The sequence below is a fragment of the Neolamprologus multifasciatus genome, chromosome 11, assembly GCF_963576455.1.
Source record: "Neolamprologus multifasciatus chromosome 11, fNeoMul1.2, whole genome shotgun sequence".
NCBI lineage: Eukaryota > Metazoa > Chordata > Actinopteri > Cichliformes > Cichlidae > Neolamprologus > Neolamprologus multifasciatus.
This window is the reverse complement of record NC_140449.1, coordinates 28,274,496-28,295,462: the sequence shown is the minus strand read 5'-3', so window position 1 is coordinate 28,295,462 and position 20,967 is coordinate 28,274,496. Positions and strand designations below refer to the sequence as shown.

Genomic DNA, 20,967 nt, shown 5'->3' with positions numbered 1-20,967 from the left:
GTTGGAAGGGTTACCAGAAGAAAGCTTCTCTCTATTAGGAGCATGACAACATAGCATAGATTTGAAAACTTTGATATGAATAAATCAAAAGACTGGAACCGTGTTGTTTGGGGACACCAGCCACAGGGCACATTGAGTCAACCATGAACTCTTCTGTATACCAGTTGAATGTGAGGCCAGGTAAAGCTTTGTTCATCAGCAGGCAAAGTTACTGAAATAAGAAAGAATCAAAGAGTTGTAATCATCCAATCAAAGTGCAGAAGATAGTTGTGCACAAAAGAATACCTTCAAACCTTACCAAACTGAAGCAACGTAATGAATGCATTGGTACTGTATATGGAGAGAGTTCTGTAGAGCCACTTGGTTGTTGTCACCTAGAGGTGTTTGTGCGAATACTAATTGGAGGACATGAAAGAGTCCCATTGATGACGGAGCACAATGGGGAAGCAACACAAGCAAAAACAGAAGAATCCCATCATTTAATCTTTTTTTCCACATTGGACGCTGTTTGTGTGTCTCCTGCCTGCTGTCACTGTGTGGAGAACATAACCCTCACAATGCCACCCTTGTGCTGAGGACCGTGGTGGAATAGGAAACTAGGTTCGACACAGCTTCCTCTCCCACTGCCCCCAGAGCCATGTGGGCAATAACAAAGATGGCTCAATGCGCACTATAGTGCTCTTTGGCAACGACCTTATGGGAAAGGTTAGAATACACAGGCTAACTTGTTGTCTACAGGGTTCAGAGATGGCTCATCACTCGGTCCACTTTATTGTACAATATGTTTTTTGACAGCACAAGGGAATGTAAGAAAAGTGTGCAGATTTGATCAAAGTTAATACTTTTCTTTGTTTTAATGTGTAATATTAAGGTTCTCCTTCTTAAGTGTTCTTAAGATGCAACCCACAAAACTTATTTTTGTATATATTCATTGTTTCTTCAGTCATTTAAAACAGGAATTGAATAAGATTATAGATACTTTGCTATCTGGTAATTGATCAATCAATAACATTGATGGACAATTAATAAATAATTCATTTAATCATATTCTAAAGGTAACGTCTACCACTGACAGATTTAGTATGTGTCAGCTCAAACAAATCAGATAATGGCATGTTTTACAAATCAGTGTTTGCACCTTGACCTGCAACACCAAAATGTAGAATTTTAGGTGCTAATGCTGGTTTCATTCATATAATAATAAGAAAGAAAAAAAGACTATAAATGGAAACAAACACAAAGCTTGTGAGTATCAGATCTTCGTATGGTTACAAGAGTCCAGTTTACACACTGTCGTTTACAGAGTGGACCATATGACCAGAGCGAGGGAAGAGAGGGAGTAAGAGTTAGAGACCGATGACAGCTGAACATATGATGATTGGACAGAGAACCCAACAGAGATAAATAGTAGAGAAACAAAGTCAGGCTTTATCCAGAGAATTTTCTCATTGGACACTAAAAACATCGTGCTGGAGAATGCTGGAAGATGACCGAACGGCTGTATCTTCTCAATTACGCAGGTTTTTGTCTTTGTCTTTGCCAATTTCCGATTTAAAATTTGGGAAACATATTGGACTGTAAAATGTACCACAATTTTTCTTAACTTAAAGTTTTATTGATGATGCCAGGCCATCTGTGACAACAAAATATTATTCTGTTTTCTCATGAATCACAGGAGGAGGAAGAGTGACACCCTTCATAATGAACTGTGCAGTGATTCTTTTATTGATATCAAGGTGCTTCACCTGGTCTTCAGCTTTATATACACCTGAGAGAGCAGGTAAAATCCCATAATTCTCACATGATGGGTGATGTTTTGGCAATGGTTTGCAGTAACATATTCATTCTGACCTGAGATTACTTTACATTCTTGTTAATTTACTGCCTAACTTACATCATGTTTGATGATACAATCTGTGAATTTATCTGTGTAACAGAAGAAAATTAATTCATATTTGAGGATGTTACCAATATTGCCCAGTATTGAACTCCTGATCGGTTTGTCTTATGTAAAATGCAAATATAGGCTAAATTTCATCTACAGCACAGTATTTATTATAAGGAGAATATGTTTTATCAGTGCAGTGAAGTAAAGAAAAGAATATATGTTACTGTATACAATGCAGAAGACAACTTCTAGTCATAGATGGAGTGGAACTCAATCAGAGCACTTAAAGTGCATCAGGGAGAACTTGGGGGTTTAGTATCTTGCTCAAAGACCCAACCAATCCAACCTTCTGGTTGGTACTGACACGCTATCAATGCAAATATTTTTGCCAATAAAAGTGTTTTGTGAAGAAATTTTTAACCTGAAAGGGTAAAAATCTAACTTTTGCACTGCGTAAAAAATTACACTGCACTGCTCGGTGTAGTGCAAACAAGTTGTTCTTTTACCCAAAAAGGTTGTCACATGGGAGGTTGATGTTAGTGTTCTATTTATGATGTTCGATTTTCTTTTGCCCACAGCTTCCAAGAAACTAAAGTATCTTCTTGAGCCGCCTGTGTCTGCAGACGTCACTGGTCAAAGAGGAGATAATGTCACCTTACCATGTATCATCAGAACCAAACCCAGCCATTACAAGGTTAAATGGACAAAGATTGAACCAGAGAAGGTTGGACCAGAAAATATTATCATGATATCCAATGCACATGCATTCAAGCCATACGGCCATCTTGGACAGCGAGCTTCTCTGCGAAAGGCTCATGCCATGGACGCCTCCCTGCACCTCGGCCGTCTTGAGCTGGAAGATGAAGGCACGTATCGCTGTGAGCTGGTCAATGGCATTGAGGATGAGAGCGTCGCCATTACTTTGAGGATTGAAGGTAAAATATTTTTTGTATCTGCTTTTTCAGGATATTGGTACATGTCTTATTATTCAATTATTCGTGTGGTATACACTAGCTAAAAAAGGCTATTTCTGGTAAAATAGTGGTTTGACCCATTGGTGGGTCATGGGGCAAAAACACACACATGAGAATAAAAATGATTTTTTTTTGTAAAGAAAATAAGGTTTACCCATGTTTTTATGGTTCAGCTTGGATATTTTTTTCTCCTGCTTATCAAGAATAGTCTGAGAACCGCTGATGTGAAAATATACAGGCTATTTTGAAATGTTGTCATAGCTTCATAGGGGCACTCATTTTGCCAGGGCAGAGAAAAACCAGTACTGACAGCGGGCTTTCTCTTTGTAGGTGTGGTCTTCCCGTATCAGAGTAAAGATGGCCGTTACAGATTCAATTACCAAGAAGCAAAAGAGGCTTGTGCTGCGCAAGATGGCACATTAGCCACATACAGCCAGCTTTACAGAGGTACCCCACACACTGTTCAAAGCATTTATTCCGAATCAACAAATGCTATCTACTGCTTGTCCAGCTTTATTATTTTGCCTCTTCCTGCAGCTTGGACTGAGGGTTTGGATTGGTGCAACGCAGGTTGGCTCCATGATGGCACTGTTCATTATCCGATTATTCACCCACGACCAGTTTGTGGAGGCGAGTTGCCTTCAGGCATCCGCAGTTATGGCCCAAAAGATAAAAACAGTGATCGGTTTGATGCTTTTTGCTTCACTTCGCAGACATTTGGTAAGAAAGGAAACAAACTTTTCCACTCTTCCATTTTTTTGTGTGGTTAAATATTTTTCAAATCTCAAACTGTTTGAAATATAGAATCACTGATCCAAATGCTATTATTTATTTATGTTGTAATACACTTGTTTAAAATCACAGCATCCTGCGTTTCATTTACAATCCTTCACATAAATTTATTTTTGGGACACTGTATCTTCAGAAAGAACCAATGAGCAGAAGCCGAGAGAGTCACATAACAAGGCATGGAAGTATTGAGAGGCTAGTGTGTGTTTGGTCTTCACATGGGAGTTCTTCAAAATAGTATTATTTGATTCCTTTTCTAAGTCAGCTTCTTTAAGAAATAATTTAACACCAGATAAAGTGCAGAATGTCACACAATAGACTATTTATAAAAGATGGACATAGCCATTGTGACCATACCCAGTGGTTTTATATTATCCTGTAGGCTGTATGCACTCTTGGTTACACCCGTATGCACTCTTGGTTACACCCGTTATTATGAGAAAACAATTCTGAACTTCTATGAGTCAAAGTGACAAAATAACCTGACTCAACCCACAGTACTTTTGATGAATCCTTAGAAAATATAATATTTTTTGTATACTGTTATACAGTGTTTAACAAATTTATTAAACCACCAGAGAAAAAGTCATAAAAACAAGAAAATTCAAAATTCAAAAATCTATGCAGTGATCATTTTAAAAAAGAGTTCCCCCTTTAGAAACCCGAGCAGTGCACCTCAAACACACCCAGATCCCAGAAAGTCACCACACTTTGGATTTCTTGGTGATGCCAGTAGAGCCATGGTCTACAGGGTGTTGCTTCTTAATTTTTTTATTGATGATTGTTTATGTTTGAGTGCAGTGATACTGAATCCGGATTCTCAGTAGAAACAATCTGCCCTTTAATACCTACCACACAAAAGCAGTGTGCTGTTGTGACTAGTGATGGGCGAACGAAATGGCTCTTAGAGCCGGATCTTTGAAGTGAACGATGCGAGCCGACTCTTTATTGGGAGCCGTGGGTTTTTTTTTCTTTCTCCTGCCCTCTCTTTCACTTCTTTTCGATTTACGCTGCAAGTCACCCTTGTGTTTGCGCTGAGCAGAGACGCCAAACAGAGCCTTGCGTTTGCGCCTCTCCCCCCTCTGCTCAGCGCTGAGCTGAGGGGGCGGGGACGGTAGTTACACACGCAACAGCAGTAGCACACAACAAGAGCAGGAGGGAGAGGGAAAGAAAGAAAGCCGGGAGCAACAACAAGAGACAACGCCGTCACATTGGAAAGGTACAGTAAAGAAAATGAGTGACACCAAGAAGTCTGGAACCATTTCAATCTTATTGACAAAACAAAGGCAGAGTGTAGAGTCTACAAGAAAAGGATATCATATAGAGCCGGCTCCACAGACAACATGCACAGGCACCTAAGAATTGTCCACCCATCAGTGCAATGGGAAGATAAAACGCAGTCAGTTGAGTGTGATATTATTTCTAAATGCCAACCTTTCCCCTAATTAAAGATCTGGGAGTTCTTTTCCCCCCCTTTTTTTCCATATTTTAATTTATATTTTACTGTGTTGTGGTTTGCAGTATTTTGTGTTGTTTCACTTTAAATTTGTTTAAAAGGAAAAAGCTGAAAATTTAAGTAGTTAAAAGTTGAAATGTATGAAATATAAATAGTTGTTTTTTGTATTTTATAATTTATTTATTACATTTTATGTGGAGTGAATAAATAAAAGTATATTTACAGTGGCCCCTAGAGACAAAGCACGTACAAACTCCAAAACACAATGGAAGTGCTCCAGGATGCTAGGGGCCGTGTTGAGCTTTTATATATATATATATATATATATATATATATATATATATATATATGATTGTTTGTGTATTAATACAAAAACAATGGACATATGCATTCGATTAGTGTAATTTAAGTGATCTAGGAAGCTCTGTTTTGGAAGTTCAGTTAACGCTAGAAATGTGTTTTGGAGTTTTTACGTTCTTTGGAATTTCTAAGTGCTTTGGAGTTTGTACGTGTTTCGTCTCTAGGGGTCCCCATAAATATTTATATATAAACATACATAAAGAAAACCATGTTTTTTTACATTACTAATTCCTTTTGTGCATAATTTTATATTGTTGTTGATAATTAATTAATTAAAGCAACAAAACAACCCGAAGAGCCGGTTGGGAGCCAAAAGAGACGGCTCTTTTTAGTGAGCCGAGCCGAAAGAGCCAGTTCTCTAAAAAGAGTTGGAAATCCCATCACTAGTTGTGACATGATGGAAACACGTTCAGTGGGGAAATGCTTGTTTGTCTCTCCAGCTGGAAAGCCCTACTGATACTCCCACTCTTACTGTTGAAAATATGACAGACATGTTTGGACTTGTAAAACAACAAGCACATTTAAACAGTTGCAGATTCTTTTTGTCAGCATTTAAATAATTACCTATTCTCTATATCTCCTTCTACAAATGTTTCCTGCTCCCACAGGCTCCGTCTTCTACATAGCTGGGGCTTTCTCCTTCGAACAGGCCGGACACACTTGTAAAAATCAGGGAGCTGAGATGGCATTGGTCGGCCAGCTTTATGCTGCCTGGCATTTCCATAACTTTGACCAGTGCGATGCCGGTTGGTTAAAAGATGGCAGCGTTCGGTTTCCCATCAGTAACCCCAGGGAGCGCTGTGGAGGCATCCCAGAGGCAGGAGTACGGTCATTTGGATTCCCAGACAAGAACACACATGTTTACGGGGTCTATTGCTATAGGTAATCCAAGAGCACGAGCAAGAAACACAGAGAGACCTGAGAGACCACAATACATGTGTATACAGCTTTATATACCAAAAGATTGTCCCAAATAAGAAAGTTCATATCTGAGGCTACAGACACGTTGCACTATTGTTATTTTCAACATTATAGTAAAGTAACTATGAGTGGGTATAATAATGATTAAAAATAACTAAAAGAATGAAAGTTCATGGAAAGTTCAACAACTAGTAGATTGCAGGTAAATGTTATAAAATAATGTTTATATGCACAATCATCTATCACTAAGCCTTTAATAATAACAGCTCTGCAAACACGTGATGTGTCTATTTAACATAACTCTTGCTTTTATATGAGCATACTCTAATGAGAATAAACACAAAGGATAAACTGATTTATGTGTAAATTAATGATACATAATTTAATTTACTGAATAAAAAGATGACCTGTTATCAGTTTGGATGTTTTTGTATATTTTTTTCCTTACTTTCCAAAAATATCTCAGCTGCTGGAGCCTCTGTCCTTATTTATCATAGAGTGCCTGGATGTAGCCTAACTTTAAAATACTCATTTTTGACATGCATCTAGATGCCATCAGTCGTTGGAATATAAATGAAGAAAGGAGTAGCCTCTTTCTAAACTGCACAGATAAGGTCATGATGTCAAGATGTTAATTATTTAAAGTAGCAGCAACCAGTTAAATTGCAGTTTACTGTTAAGTTTTCAGTTTAGCTGCTAAGTTTCAATGTGGGTCCAAGGGTGCAAGGGAAAGCTTCCTGCCTCAACAGTGCATTGAAAGAAAATATTAAAGCAAGGAGGGACTTATTTAATGAGCCTTGCAATAGAAGTCAAAATAACAGGAATTATACATTTTTACACATATTTATGAAAAATATATAAAATAAAATAAAATATAGCAGTGATCTGCTTTCCTATTAAATGTCTAATGAGTACCGAGACAGCCCGGTAGCTTTATCCGTTTGTCTACATGAAATTTCTCTGATTTCAGTGTTGGTACTTTCCCTCATCTAAAGAAATACCAAAATTAAAGGGAATCACTGATGTCCCCTTTAAGAAAACGTTAACATAGTTTCCACATGGTGTTTAAATCAGTTAGACATGTTAGAAAACAAAAAAAACTGCATCTGATTAAATCTGGAGCTAGTGTGACTCACACTTTAATGTGACCTTATCTACATGTAAACTGTATCTATACATTCTTAAGAGAAATAAAAAGAAATTTCCAAAGAAGTTCCCACCTCTTCCTCCTTCTCTTATCTCTGCCTTCAAGCAAGAAAACAACAACAGATGAACCAGTCCTGTGAAAACAGAAGAAAGGGAAGAGCCCAAACAAAAGGGTTACTCCAGGACAGTCCCACTGTCCTGGAGTAACCCTTTTGGCCCACAACATATTACCCACAACATAATCGTGTTTCACCTTTCACCTTTATTAAAGGTGGCCCACAACATATTACTCCATATTGTTTGGATCAATGGATAAATTTGTCATCAGTGTACGCTATGGTGGGCAATCCTATGGCTACAAATGAGAGAAACTCTTAAATATTCACATTGTTTTTGAGACAGTTTTTGAGACAGGCTAAAGACATTACTTTAGCAATAAACCACTTGACAACAACGCTTATCATGTTTTGGGTTTTTTTTGTTTTTTTTTTATGTTCACTATGTAATTTTATGTAATTGATGTTGTGGTTAGTTTCGTTTGCTATTATAACTAATATTACATGGAAGATATTTCTCAGTTGCAAGATTCATCAAGTTCAAATATTGTATTGCAAAATATACAGTTGACTCACAGTCAAGTGAGTAGCCAAGTCTAAGCAAAGAATGTGTTGACAATTTAATCACATTGTTTAAAGACTAAAACTACACATTGCCTTGACTTACCATTTTTAAGTTTGCTTTTCAAGCCCACACATTTTTTTGTAACCTATAATGATCTTACTACAGAGTATACCACATAATTTCCTTTTATCTGAGATGCACTGCACTTTGAGATTTACTACCCACTTTCGGTGAAAACAGAACACACATGAAATCCCTTTTTAATAAAGGTGAAAGGTGAAACAAGATTGTGTGTTTGGAAATCAGCAAAGTTATAGCAGCTTCAAGAGCAATTTATAAAAGTAAAAAAAATGTGTCCCTTTAATGAGCAGTTACATGCTCTTTCTCCCAGTAATGAAGCATTGGGCTATATTAGAACAAAATAGCAGCACTTCCTCGAGTGCAGCTACTCTAAGACCTCATTTGAATTTCTTTGATCGTTAGATATGTGTGAGCTATTTGACACATCAGGTGGAGTTTTCAACAGTAAAATTCACAGAAAACCTTCACTCATAAAGAAAAACAAGGAATCCATCAGACTGTAAGAACAACAGATTTTAGTGAATGTCAGACCAACTGATGCTGACAATCAATTCACACTTTGCTACATTTAACACCTATCAGAAACTCATCAAACTATCATGAACAGCAGTTTGTTACAAATATGTTAAAATTACAGTGTGTGGTAGCAGCAGTCAAATTCAAGAATTCAACATTGTCAACAGGTTGATTTCAATGTCTGCTATCGTCACCTAAAACACAACAAAGGCCAGCTACAGAACGGCTGATTGTGAAAGTAAGTTGCATCAGTAACAGTGTTACTAAGTCATAACTGGCTACAGTTACTGGTTCATAAATATTCCTTGATCTCATATTGTATTAACAGCTTGGGTCAAATTTTTTTTTTTACATCATCTACTTGGTACTTGGTTTCCATTTGATTTGGTGTATTTCAGGTATTACAGGCTAATCATCATACATAGATATGCAAGACCTAATTGTTTCCATAATCTACAATTATTGTTCTAATTATACCACAGATCTCTCATCTTCTAACTGATTCTAATTGATTTATATAAAAAGTTGTCCACCTGCTTAAAAGTTGTCCTTCTGTATTAAAAGTAAGGATGTATTTCTTCCATACATACTCCAGGAAAAAATAGATTTTTTTTCTTTTTAAACAGAAACCCATTTATTCAAAAAAGGAGGTGGATGATTGTTGCACCAAAGTGTCGTCTACTGATCCAAAATGCGTGTTGGATCCTACTTTATCTTTTGATAAGGTTCATTGGAAAATTATTCTGGGAATCATATTTTTTTCCATGCATGTCTAGATCGAACTGCATTTTTAAACAATATGAACGGATTTTCCTTGATTTCACAAACATTTTAGACACGCTTTGGTCAACACTGTAAAACGCATATTTAAATTAGAGCACTTTTCCAGAATTGTCCATTATTGCAGGAACTGTGACCTTGAGATGATGTTAAAATGAACAACTTGTTTTATTCGGGGCAATTTAATGCAGAAACTGGGCAGGACTGACTTATAAGAAACAAGAAAAGTGTGAAAACAGGAGGAGGAATGTTTGATTTTTGCTTTAAATAAGGCAGGATGGCTTTAAACATTCCAGTTAATGTCCCAGTAGAGCGGGGCTGCTTTCTCTGTGGCTGTACCCATGGCCTCCTCGCGCTGCTCAGCATGTACGTTAACTAGGTCCTCTTCTTCTGAATGAGCTAAATGTGTAAGGAAACAGGGAAAACAGAAATGATTGCAGAGATTAAAAGACTGATTTACCATATTTTTAGGACTTTTTTTCCATGTAAGTTGCTTTAGATTAGTTTGCTCTCTATAATCTTTGCATAAATGAGCTTCCTGTACTCAGCTGACACTCCTACAGCCTCATAATTAGGGATGGGTATCGAAAATGGGTTCCCACTGTTTCAATTCCTTGGAATTGTTTGCCATTTTTGCAAACGATTCCCTTATGGATTCCAGTCGCCCCGAATGACGTCACCACATTGCGGAGCGTCATTTACCTGGCAGGAAACATGGCGGCTCAAACGCTCAAAAGTTTGATTATACTTTACGAGAACGGATGACAACAGGGCAACTTGCAATACTTGTAAAGTAGATATTTCATTTAAGGGAGGAAACACTACGAATATGCAAAAGCATTTGCTCACAAAACACGTGATAACCTTAAATGAATGTCATTTTTTAAATTCCGCTCCGGATTCGTGAATCTCAACCCAGCAGCAGCGGTAACGTCAAAGGCTTGCACCCATTTACCACAGCAGATGCCCTCGATTTTCAGTAAGTGAATGCGTTTAATTGTAGGCAGGGACATTACTGGATATTCGTGTGTAATTGCTACAGAATGATTTATGTTATACTTTGTTATTGCTACAGAAGAATATTTATTTTATTTTTGTTTCATTTACAATTTTTTTCCTGGGGACCCTGTGACACCCCATTGAAGAGCCGTAGGCTGTGGATCTCTTAAGATCTCACTGTTGGGTTTGTAAGGCCATGTTACTCCTAAATTTCTATCTTGTTCAAAGAGAAGATATAAAACAAAGTTCTAAGCTATTCGACCTTAGTGTTCTCCTTTTTTAAAAAAGAATTGATAAGAGAATCGATAAAGAATCGAATCGTTAAACAGAATCGAAAATGGAATCGGAATCGTGAAAATCTTATCAATACCCATCCCTACTCATAATGGACAGTCTCAGCTGAATCTGAGATATTCTTTCTTGCCAAAAGTTGGTATGTTCAGTACACCTTAACACCTGCAGACACTTTTTTTTAGTTCCACTCATGGCCATTTTGTCACGTTACTTCTTGTACTACAGAGGTCAATACATGCATGCCTGATTTTCTATTATATTGTTCACTTAGATTGAAAAAATATATATTTTTAGGGAGAAAAACTGGAGCAATATTTCACTGATCTGATATCTGTTGTAAGGCTTTTAGGTAAAAAAAATATCAGAAAAGTGCTTTTGTATGTAATTTGCATTACAGTCACATATTACATTGCAGAAGCACGTGACTGTTTTATAGTAATAGGTATAACTAATCAAGCTCAGACATATGATGGACTCACTTGGCATGCAGGTAATTTGAGGCTCTTCCCACTGGCCACCTGGCAGGCATCTAATGACAGGATTCATTTTCTGGACAAAATCCTCTTCACAGTAGTATCGCACTTTGGTGTTTGTCTCGTAACGCGACCGCTTTTTCCCAAACACCTTGGCATGGGGAACATGGGGGGGCTCACCACAGGAGGCTGTTGGAAACCACTTTGAGTCTTAGATCTTTACTCCTTTTTTTTCCTTTTTTTTTTTTTTAGAAAAGGAGTTTAAAAAAGAAGGAATTTGGGGAGATTAAAATGAGGTGAACTCACTGACGCCCTTCTTGCAGGTGTATGACAAGTGGTAGTTGCATGGCACGTCGCTCCAGCGGCCTCCATCATGCCACACCATCACCGCACAGTCCTCACCAGACAGGAAGTAGCTGTCAGGCTGCCCTTTGTACCAGTTTTCATAGAGCTGACAAAGAGAAGTGAGCAGATTTGAAATTACATAGTAATCTGGTTGATTGAGCTCTCATTCTCACAGTTATAAATTAGGTGACTAAACAAACCAAATGTAAGAAAATCATGTTAAACAGCTGATAAATCCTCTGAATCTCAGACATGTCAGGTCAAAACTAATAAAACTCACCAGTGGGTTTCCATCTGACCAGCGGAAATCTCCCTCAATGGTCCTGTCATTTAGTCCAATCCACTGATATTCTCTGTATTTTTCTAAAATTAGCATAAGAATATATGTATTATATATATTGTTTATTAAGTCATTGCACTTTTTTAAGGACAATTTGTAGACAGTTTTCTGTTTGTTGCCAATTTTTTTTCAAATTAGTAAACCCTATTTTGCCACTCTAAGATGCTCGTCTTATATCCAATCAACTTTTGCCAATTAACCTAATTAAATTATGTTTGTCCAGCTGTTTCTGTGTTGTACTGTGAATAATGCACTTTATGACATTTGCAAATCATTCTGTTTTTATTTACATTTTACACAGCATCACAACTTTTTGTTGTGATAAAAAAAATGCTTCATGTTCCCAATGTAACATTTACCCACAGCATGTAAACAATATACTAATATATTATTCACACTTAAACTGTTTGTCAGCAACAATAATTTGAATGAAAGTATGTTTTGTGAGAAAATTATGAAAGAAAAAAATCTTTTGTGGTACACATTCCTGCTTTAAAGTTCTCTACTGTTTTGGGAAGCCAGCTGCTTTTCACATCCTTACATAAGAGTATCAGTTAATAGGATCAGTGCCCACTGCCTGCCGAGCACAAGGAGCCGCCACCACAGCGATGTCAGATAACGATGTTATAGCCCCTTAGCAAGACAAAATACCAACAGCAGCTGTGAGTCACTGCCATTTTCTTGGAAAGAAAAACAAATTCCAAGTGATGAAAGACACGAGAGGTTATTGTTGTGTCTTGTCTAGAGAAAATCTCAGCGTCTTGTTCCTAAAACAAACTCATGATTTTTCATTTTTTAACAGTTTGACTCATGTTGAAGCATGAAAAATGACTAGTTTGACACCTGCCGCTGCATGGCAAGGCACAAAACCCAAAGAGCACTCAGCTATTAGAAACAACAAAATTCATACTGTCCTTTGATTGGGAATGTGACTCTTTTTTACAATGAATTTTAGATTTTACGGGTGGAGAACAAAATATATCATGCATTATTGACCACTGTGCCAGCATCTACGTTACGGACATTTGAAACAAATGAACAAAAATATTTGTACTTATTACAATAACTAAACTTAATAAGTACCATTAAGTTTTTCATGGGAGCAACCCTCATACTCAACTCTGCTGCTCAACCCACACATGCGGAGAAATAAACAGGTTTTCCGACTGTATAGGACTTACTGCCAAAAAGCATTATTACAACAAAGAAATAAATGACCAAATACATACTTTCTTACTTTTTGTAAGTTTATTTTTAAATGTTGTGTAATTCAGTGTATGCTTCTTAGACATGAATTGCATTTTTCAAGTAAGTATTTCAAAGCTTTGCAAGATTACCCAGTGCAAACATTAAAAATATACAGACAATCTAAAAGTTTGTCATCGTTATTTGTGTGATATACTTGACGTTTCGTCAGCTTCAAGAAGTAACATTTAACTCGTGCAGTCAAATTATGTTTTTGCTTCCTGATTACAAAATCTTTGATAATCATATGAGTCACTTGAGTCATGTTTTACCATTGATGTAGTCCTGCTCCTCAGGAGTCATGACAGAGAGTAGATGCCCGCCGCACATCCGACAGTGCTGCTCAGCTGCCTCCCAGCTCTGCCGCTTGCTAAAATGACGATAACAATATCCTTGAAATTTCTCCCAGCCTGGCTCACACATCTCCAGGTCTGAGACAGAAGAAAGGACAGAAAAATATCAAGAAATGTATTAAGTCTGAATAAGTAGAAAGGTTGGCTTATGTTTGGAAGATTGCACATCTGTATTTTATGGTGCTATACCTTTCTGGCAAAAGTCTCCTCCATAACCGGGTAGACAAAAGCATCTTAGCGATTCACCGTCGACACACGTGCCTCCATTCAAACAGGGATTCTCCAAGCAGGAGTCTGTAGATATGAGAAATGACAGTTATAACAGAGATCCAGAAATATTCAGATGTGTGCATTATTCGGTATCTGTGAAACTAATATTTATGAAATTAAAAACAACTGCATACTTTATTCATTGTATTAAATTGTCAGAGTCCATGTATACAAACATTAATTTCCCAGCTGTTTTCTATATTAATGGGGATAAAATTCCATATGTGTCTTATTTTATTGACAATTATAAAACTTATTGCTTAAAAACTCAAAATACACTTAAAAAAAGGAAGAGATTATAAAGATAAAACTGCTCAATTGACTAGTAGGCTGTCTGATTTTCAAATGTAAAACCCCTTCAAAGACACACCAGCAGAGGGAGCTGTTGCCTCAAACATGGTTTCTCCAAATTAGTTTCCAGTATTTACTCTGTTAGTCTAATTTTAATATTGCAAGTCATTTAATGTCATTTTAAAAATGGGTTTCTTTTAAAAATAAAAAAAATCTATCGTTTTTAATTCCCTGAAGTGATCCTGCACATTAAGAAAGAACATCCTTCATTCCAGACTTACACATGAAATACAATATTTGAACTATAACTACAACAAAATCAACTTCAAGGGATTTTTCTTTACACATTATGAGTCTGTGATGACATGACCTGGCTGTTCTTTACACTAAAATAACTAAATTATGTAAATAACAAATCTAATCTAAACTAATAACTGATCCATCCGTTGAGTTGCGTCAGCCTGAAGTCTTAAACCAGCAGTATAGGACTGGGCTATTTGATGAAAATCTAATATCGATATATTTTGGGGGGCTCTATCACAATACACGATATATATCGCAATATGTCTTGAGCCGCAGCGCCCCTGGTACCGGGAGCAAGCGGGAAGCTACAGTTTAACCGTCTGTGCAGTATAAAATAAAACTCCACATTTGGCATTTTCCTAATCACACCTTACTCTTCCCAAAACACTGATAAGCATCAGCTGCTGTTTCTATTAGCACTTCTTTCTGGAGTACAGATACCTGAAAAGCCTCCTTGTCCTGCAGCTGAAACTTTGGCAGCAGGCAGGGAGGCAGCCATGGCAGTCTGCTCGTTCCCTTCAAAATACACAGGGTATATGGTGGGAGCAATGATAGTCATATCACTGTTGTCTGTGGTCAGTGCTGAACTGGAGATCTCCTCCTCTTCAGGACGCCATGTGCATATTTTAACTGAAGGCTCGTCTGTGCCGCTCACCTCCATACCACCATGGGATCCATGTTCTGCTGAGACATTTCACTACATGTTCACAAGTTAATTTTAAAATCAGACAACAACTTTCTTGGAGTTTGTGTAAGTTGTCTAGCTCTCCATGAGTAAATAAATATGTGGCTTATTAAAAACAGATATGTCCAGACTTCAGTACAACGCGGTAGAAGAGGTTACTGTTTGATAAACAAAATATTTTTTGTGAAGTATCTAATAAAGGCCTTTAGAGGAGACATATTATTCACAATCTACTTTGCCACTGTTGTGTGCATAATTAGGTATCCCCACTGTGTCGAGACACATAAAACATGAGAAAATAATATTTCTTTGATTTCTTTCATTTAGGTCAGCAATCATATCTGTGAACCAATAAAATTTGCAGCTGTGGTGGCAATCACAGCACTCCATCCATAAATAGATATGCCTGAAAAGCAAGAACTCATAAATTGAAGACAAACTAAGGCAGTTTGCCACTGTTATTTCACTGCTACAGCCACCAGAGCATGTCAAATGCTGTGCTTTTGCTGAACGAGCAAAGCTGGGTCTTTACACACTCCAAGTATTTAGAGGACATTTGAAAAGAACAGGAGATTCATTGATTTACTATTATTTTGATAGCAAATGGAAAATCTTAAGTGTGCCATTACCTTGATAGGCCAAAGATATGCCAAAAGTAGTCAAGAAGCAGGTTGCAAGTTTTTGTTAAATAGGTTAATAGGGCACAAAGTCCTGCTGTTAGAGTGATGTTACCAAGGACGAATGACCCTGAGGTTCATTGATGCTTAGATGGAGTGGCATATGCAGTAGTCAGATCCACATGAATGCCAGTATCTGAACTGTCAGAGCAGAACATTGCTTGATCTCTTCTAATAGAGGTTTTCTCATCTACATTTTTTTTCTTAGTTTCTTATAGTCTAATTAACCATCCATCAGTCAGAAGCCGTTTTCCATTTTTCTATAATAATACTATGTCTCACACATGACTTATGAATGACAGTGATTTCATATAATGGTCACTTAAAAAGTAAAGGTTCGTCATTAAAAGGTTACCATTTCCATCCATATCAACTGACTCACAGTCAACTGAAGGAGCTGTTACTCCCATTTGCAGCTCTACTGTGTCTGACAGAGATGTTATTGTAACAAACAGCAGCTCTTTTGGAGTTATAGCTAAAAACATGTTAAAAAAACAACAACAACAACAACAACAACAACAAAAACTGGATGGCACAGGCCTTTAAACAAGGGTTTATGAACGATCTGCATGGTTTCTTCAGCTAAAACTTACAAAACACATACTGGGAACATGTGGGCCCTACATTTATTTGTTAGAAAGGGGTGTCGGACCCTTTTAAACTTTACCATTAATGGTCCCGGTGTTGATTTCTTGCTCGTTAGAAGCATCATCAGTTTCCTCAGGAGCAGCAGGAGGCTCGGCGCTATATTCTCGATCAGACCGAGACTCCTGTGGTGTGGCAGGAGAAAGCTCAGGTTCCCAATTGGGTGTGAGTGTTAAACGAGGGATCAGAGTGATTTTTATCTCTGAATGAGGTGCATTCGTGCCAGCATCACCATTAACTCCTTCTGAATTGGTGTCCCCTGAGTTTTCTGGGTTTTCTCCTGACGATTTACCTGGTCCTTCTGTGACATCTTTTTCGGTCTCCTCTGGTGCAATATTTGTGATATTTTGGGATGTACGGAGGATAATCACTGAGCTGTCTCCTAATCCCTCCATTTCGGGTTTATCCTGAATGTCGTCCAATGGCTCAGCCCCAGATGAAACGTTGCTTTCTGGTATGTAGGTTATTATCTCTGAACTGGCTTCAACTTCAACAGGAGGAGGAGATAAGGTTGCAGAGATTGGGGATCCCAACAATAAGACAGCTTGGTTTTTTAGAACAGGAGCGTCGATGCTGGAGCCTGTGTCGTCTGAGAAAGTGATGACCTCTGCTGTTGAGATTATAGTTGGAGGGTTGTGTCCACTCTGCTCTGCCAGATCATCTGTTGTCACGTCTCCTGAAGTGCTACTCAATTCCTCAGCGCTATGCTCAATTGGGATGGAGGACTCCGTTACATCTGAGTGGGCTTGAGTAGGATCGTAACCTGCAAACAAAACAAAACAAATCTCTACACCTCTGAAGCAATTTAGACTGATAATGGGGAAACACAATGCATGGTATAATGCTAAAAACTAGTAAAGTAGCAAAGAAAAGTAGCATTTTGGGTATTGGAAATATAAAAACCGTTTACAGGCCTAGACAGAAAATTGTGTTTAAGATATACCTAATGTCACTGTGGGTCATTTGGGCAACTTTTTGTTGGATACAGATGTGGACAGGCAGGTGGGCTGACAGTACAATTTAATGGTGCTCAGAAATAATGTATGCAGAGCAACATACACACACACAATCTCTACCAGTAGATGAAGTATACAAATTACAACCTTTAGAATGGTAAATAAATGGTAAATGGCCTGTATTTCTATAGCGCTTTTACTAGTCCTGCCTAGGGACCCCAAAGCACTTTACACACCCAGTCATCCACCCATTCACACACTGGTGGAGGCAAGCTACAGTTGTAGCCACAGCTGCCCTGGGGCAGACTGACAGAAGCGAGGCTGCCATATCGCGCCATCGGCCCTTCTGGCCAACACCAGTAGGCGGTAGGTGAAGTGTCTTGCCCAAGGACACAACGACCGAGACTGTCCGAGCCGGGGCTCGAACCGGCAACCTTCCGATTACAAGGCAAACTCCCAACTCTTGAGCCACGGTCGCCAACTCTAGAAACTCTAGAAAGAGTAACTCTAGAAAGAGTAACTCTAGAAAGAGTAACTCTTAATGAAAATAGACTGCCATTTACTCTGAATGACTAATCAAGCAACTTTAAACTACAGCTCTTATTTAACCATGTACTATTTTTTCTATATTTTACATATTTAACCACATCTAATCCATGGCTAGTTTTAGAATTACTAGTTAACACTTTTGGGAAGAAACCCCCAGACACAGATGGAGAATGACCGCAGCCAGGGTTCAAACCTGCTGTGAAGGCACAGTGCTAATCACGGCACTACGACCTGTCTTATGGGCTAAATTTCACATTTAAATCTCACTTACTTGAATCAAGGTTTGACTTAGTTATGGCAGTGGTGTCCAAATCGACTGTCACAGAATGCTCCTGTTCTTCGTCTGGAGAATCATCAGATGTACTTTTATCAAAAGCAAAAGCTGGCATCGGTGAAGTGGCAAGAACATCTGTTACCTCAGTGTGGAGTGAAGTCATTGCCACTGATATCTCCTCAATAGTACCAGTGCTGGCTTCTTCTGGCTGTTCTGAAGCATCATAAGAGGTGCTCACATAGACAAGCTCAGTCACTGAGGCATTTTCCTCAGGGACATATGGAGTGTGGTCCGTTTGCAAAACAGGTAAATCCCACTCTTGATGCACCTCATCAGCTCCAGATGTGGCATTACTAACTGGCACATCTGGATTTTCAGTCATAGAAATATGATGCTCTGTGGGTTCTCCACTTTCTGGATCTGCCACATCAGTTATGGGTATAATGGAGTAATAACCAACTGTAACTACATTATCTGTGTTTGGAGAAGGGGATGAAATTATATACGACTCCTCGTGATCTGTGTCTGGATCCTCTTCGGGTGCTGGCTGATAGGACTCAGGGTAGTTGGCTTTCTTTACCAGTTCCCAAGTGTCAATGGTGGACATGTGCTCTTGGTGATCAGACAGAGGAGTTGCAGTCTGAGGAATGTCTGCTGTCAATTGTGATATTGTCACTGTGTGAGCATCGACAGTACCCTGCTTTATTGGATTTGTAGTCTGGGCAACTCCATCTGTCGTTGCTTCACTTTTGCTGACATCCTCCCGCGAGGACGTAGTTACAAAAACAATATCTTGGCCAATATCCTCTGGCTCAGTGGCTAAATCCTGGGGAGAATCTGTGTAGGGGCCATTATCACCTGGAGAAAGAAACATAATTTGAAAAAAAAAATAAACTGAATTCACAATATCCTTATGTTTACTGGGATCTTCATGGCAATAAATGTAAAAATACCAAGTTGAATTTTATGTAATAAAGCTATATTTCTTTTCTGTCCTTTTATCCATGAAACTACCTACAAAAGCACCGGCACTGAGGGGACAGAGAATAAACTCAAATAGAAATTACACGACTTGCTCTCTTACTTCTGAAGCAGTAGACATCATGTCGAGAGTGGGTCTCAGGAAAGCCCGTCTGGTTGCTGTATCTGTAAACGGTTCGGACCCCAGGTTCACCACCTCCACAGCGCTCTCTAGGGGTGACAATGGGGTACCGCACACTCCCGTCTGCCAGCCACCCTGGGCTGCAGTGATTTAGTCCGTCATTCCAAGCTGCATAAAGCTGAGCAGTGGTGGACAACTCTGCACCATGACTGAGACAGTAGGCCTTTGCCTCACCAAAGGTGAAACGCTGGGGGGTGGAGCCATGGAACACATCACCTTTCAAACAGAGAAACAATAATGTTGACACGTTACTTTTGCTACATTTTTACTAGTGATGTGCGATACCACTGATTTCCTTTCGATCCGATACCAAGTAAAATTCATGGTGGTATCGACGATACTGATCCGATACCGATACTCTGTACAAAAACTTAATGTTTCGTTGTATTTCATAATACAATATATAATTGTATTATGTAATTATAAATAATTACATAATACACATAAACATAATATTATGTAAATAATAATATAATAATATAGCTTCATAATGATTACAGGACATCAGACTACTTGTTCTTATTGCTTAATAATGCAGAATTATCATATAGAAATTCAGTTCCCTTCAACATAAGCTCATCATATTCTGTGATATGATTTACTCTGAGGTGTTTGACAAGGTCAGTGGTGTTGCCACAAAACCTCACTGTCTTGCCACATATATCGCAAACCATGTCTTGGCTGTTTGTGGCGGTAAAATACGTCCACACATGACTCCGTTTACGCTCAGCTATTGTTGTGAGTGCGCACGCCAGGGGCTGTAACACATTTATACAGCCATATTTCGCATATGACTATGAAATGTGTAAGAGGAAGTAGTTCCTTCCAATTTAGACGATCTGAATGATATAGTTTCTTTTCACTGTGTTCCTGTTGATGAAAAACTACAAATGTACCCCAAAGTACTAAAATATCAATATTTTAATATGAGAATCGATTCTAGAACATAAATTGTTGGTATCGGAAGAAGATCCGCACACCACTAATTTTTACATACCATGTCTAATAAAGCAGGCAATTGCCATAAAGGTATTTTTGATCAATAAGGGTTTCAAGGCTTGCTTTAAGTCCAACTAGGCGGCGATATGCTTGCTCAGATTTTCCAACAGTGGTGACAAAATAAACAAATTCACTATAAACCACTAATTTTAATGTTGATGTGTCATGTTGAATTGTCTGCGCATAAATGCCAAATGCATAAGTGTAAGAAAAATGTCTTTCTTCTGGTTTTCATTCTTCCACATATATGATAAACTTTGGCCACATCAAAAGGGTTTTGCAGTAGATTCTGAATGAATCGTATATAAAGTAATAGATGAATGTAGTGTTTACTACAGTTTGGGTATCTTAGAATGAAACTGAGCTTATTTTTCAGTAAAAACCCAGTAATTACTAAACACTCCAGGCAGCCAAGTATCTGTGTGTGAATACGTTTTTTTTTCTTCATTTTTTGTAACATTTAAGTTGTTAATGTTAATTATTATTGTATCTAATTTACCAAAGTTTTGAGAACACCAGAGATCCTCTAAAATTAAATTGTTACTAATCATAGAAATCGCTTTTATGCTAAGAGG

General features: G+C 38.1%; 2 protein-coding genes and 1 long non-coding RNA gene across 5 annotated transcripts in view; 2 read left to right on the top strand and 1 right to left on the bottom strand.

Moving 5' to 3' along the window:
- LOC146508724 (uncharacterized) overlaps nucleotides 1-20,967 on the top strand; it is a 376,303-nt gene that overhangs the window by 314,019 nt on the left and 41,317 nt on the right. The window lies entirely within an intron of this gene.
- On the top strand, nucleotides 1,182-6,807 carry hapln2 (hyaluronan and proteoglycan link protein 2). Its single transcript, XM_085177480.1, has 6 exons — nucleotides 1,182-1,520; nucleotides 1,676-1,780; nucleotides 2,467-2,823; nucleotides 3,193-3,309; nucleotides 3,400-3,582; nucleotides 6,076-6,807. Exons 1-6 carry the CDS (start codon nucleotides 1,487-1,489, stop codon nucleotides 6,351-6,353), a joined length of 1,074 nt encoding a protein of 357 aa, XP_085033606.1. The 5' UTR covers nucleotides 1,182-1,486; the 3' UTR covers nucleotides 6,354-6,807.
- The window catches only part of bcan (brevican), a 30,284-nt gene continuing 16,248 nt past the window's right edge, over nucleotides 6,932-20,967 (bottom strand). For both annotated transcript variants that reach the window (XM_085177477.1, XM_085177478.1), the window contains exons 6-15: nucleotides 19,316-19,609; nucleotides 18,229-19,089; nucleotides 16,475-17,215; nucleotides 14,887-15,126; nucleotides 13,771-13,875; nucleotides 13,501-13,659; nucleotides 11,924-12,006; nucleotides 11,605-11,749; nucleotides 11,305-11,487; nucleotides 6,932-9,931 (exon numbers count right to left, since the gene is read on the bottom strand). In XM_085177477.1, the coding sequence (XP_085033603.1) occupies nucleotides 9,816-9,931; nucleotides 11,305-11,487; nucleotides 11,605-11,749; nucleotides 11,924-12,006; nucleotides 13,501-13,659; nucleotides 13,771-13,875; nucleotides 14,887-15,126; nucleotides 16,475-17,215; nucleotides 18,229-19,089; nucleotides 19,316-19,609 (2,927 nt within the window). In that variant the 3' untranslated portion in view covers nucleotides 6,932-9,815. The remainder of the gene's footprint in view (nucleotides 9,932-11,304; nucleotides 11,488-11,604; nucleotides 11,750-11,923; nucleotides 12,007-13,500; nucleotides 13,660-13,770; nucleotides 13,876-14,886; nucleotides 15,127-16,474; nucleotides 17,216-18,228; nucleotides 19,090-19,315; nucleotides 19,610-20,967) is intronic.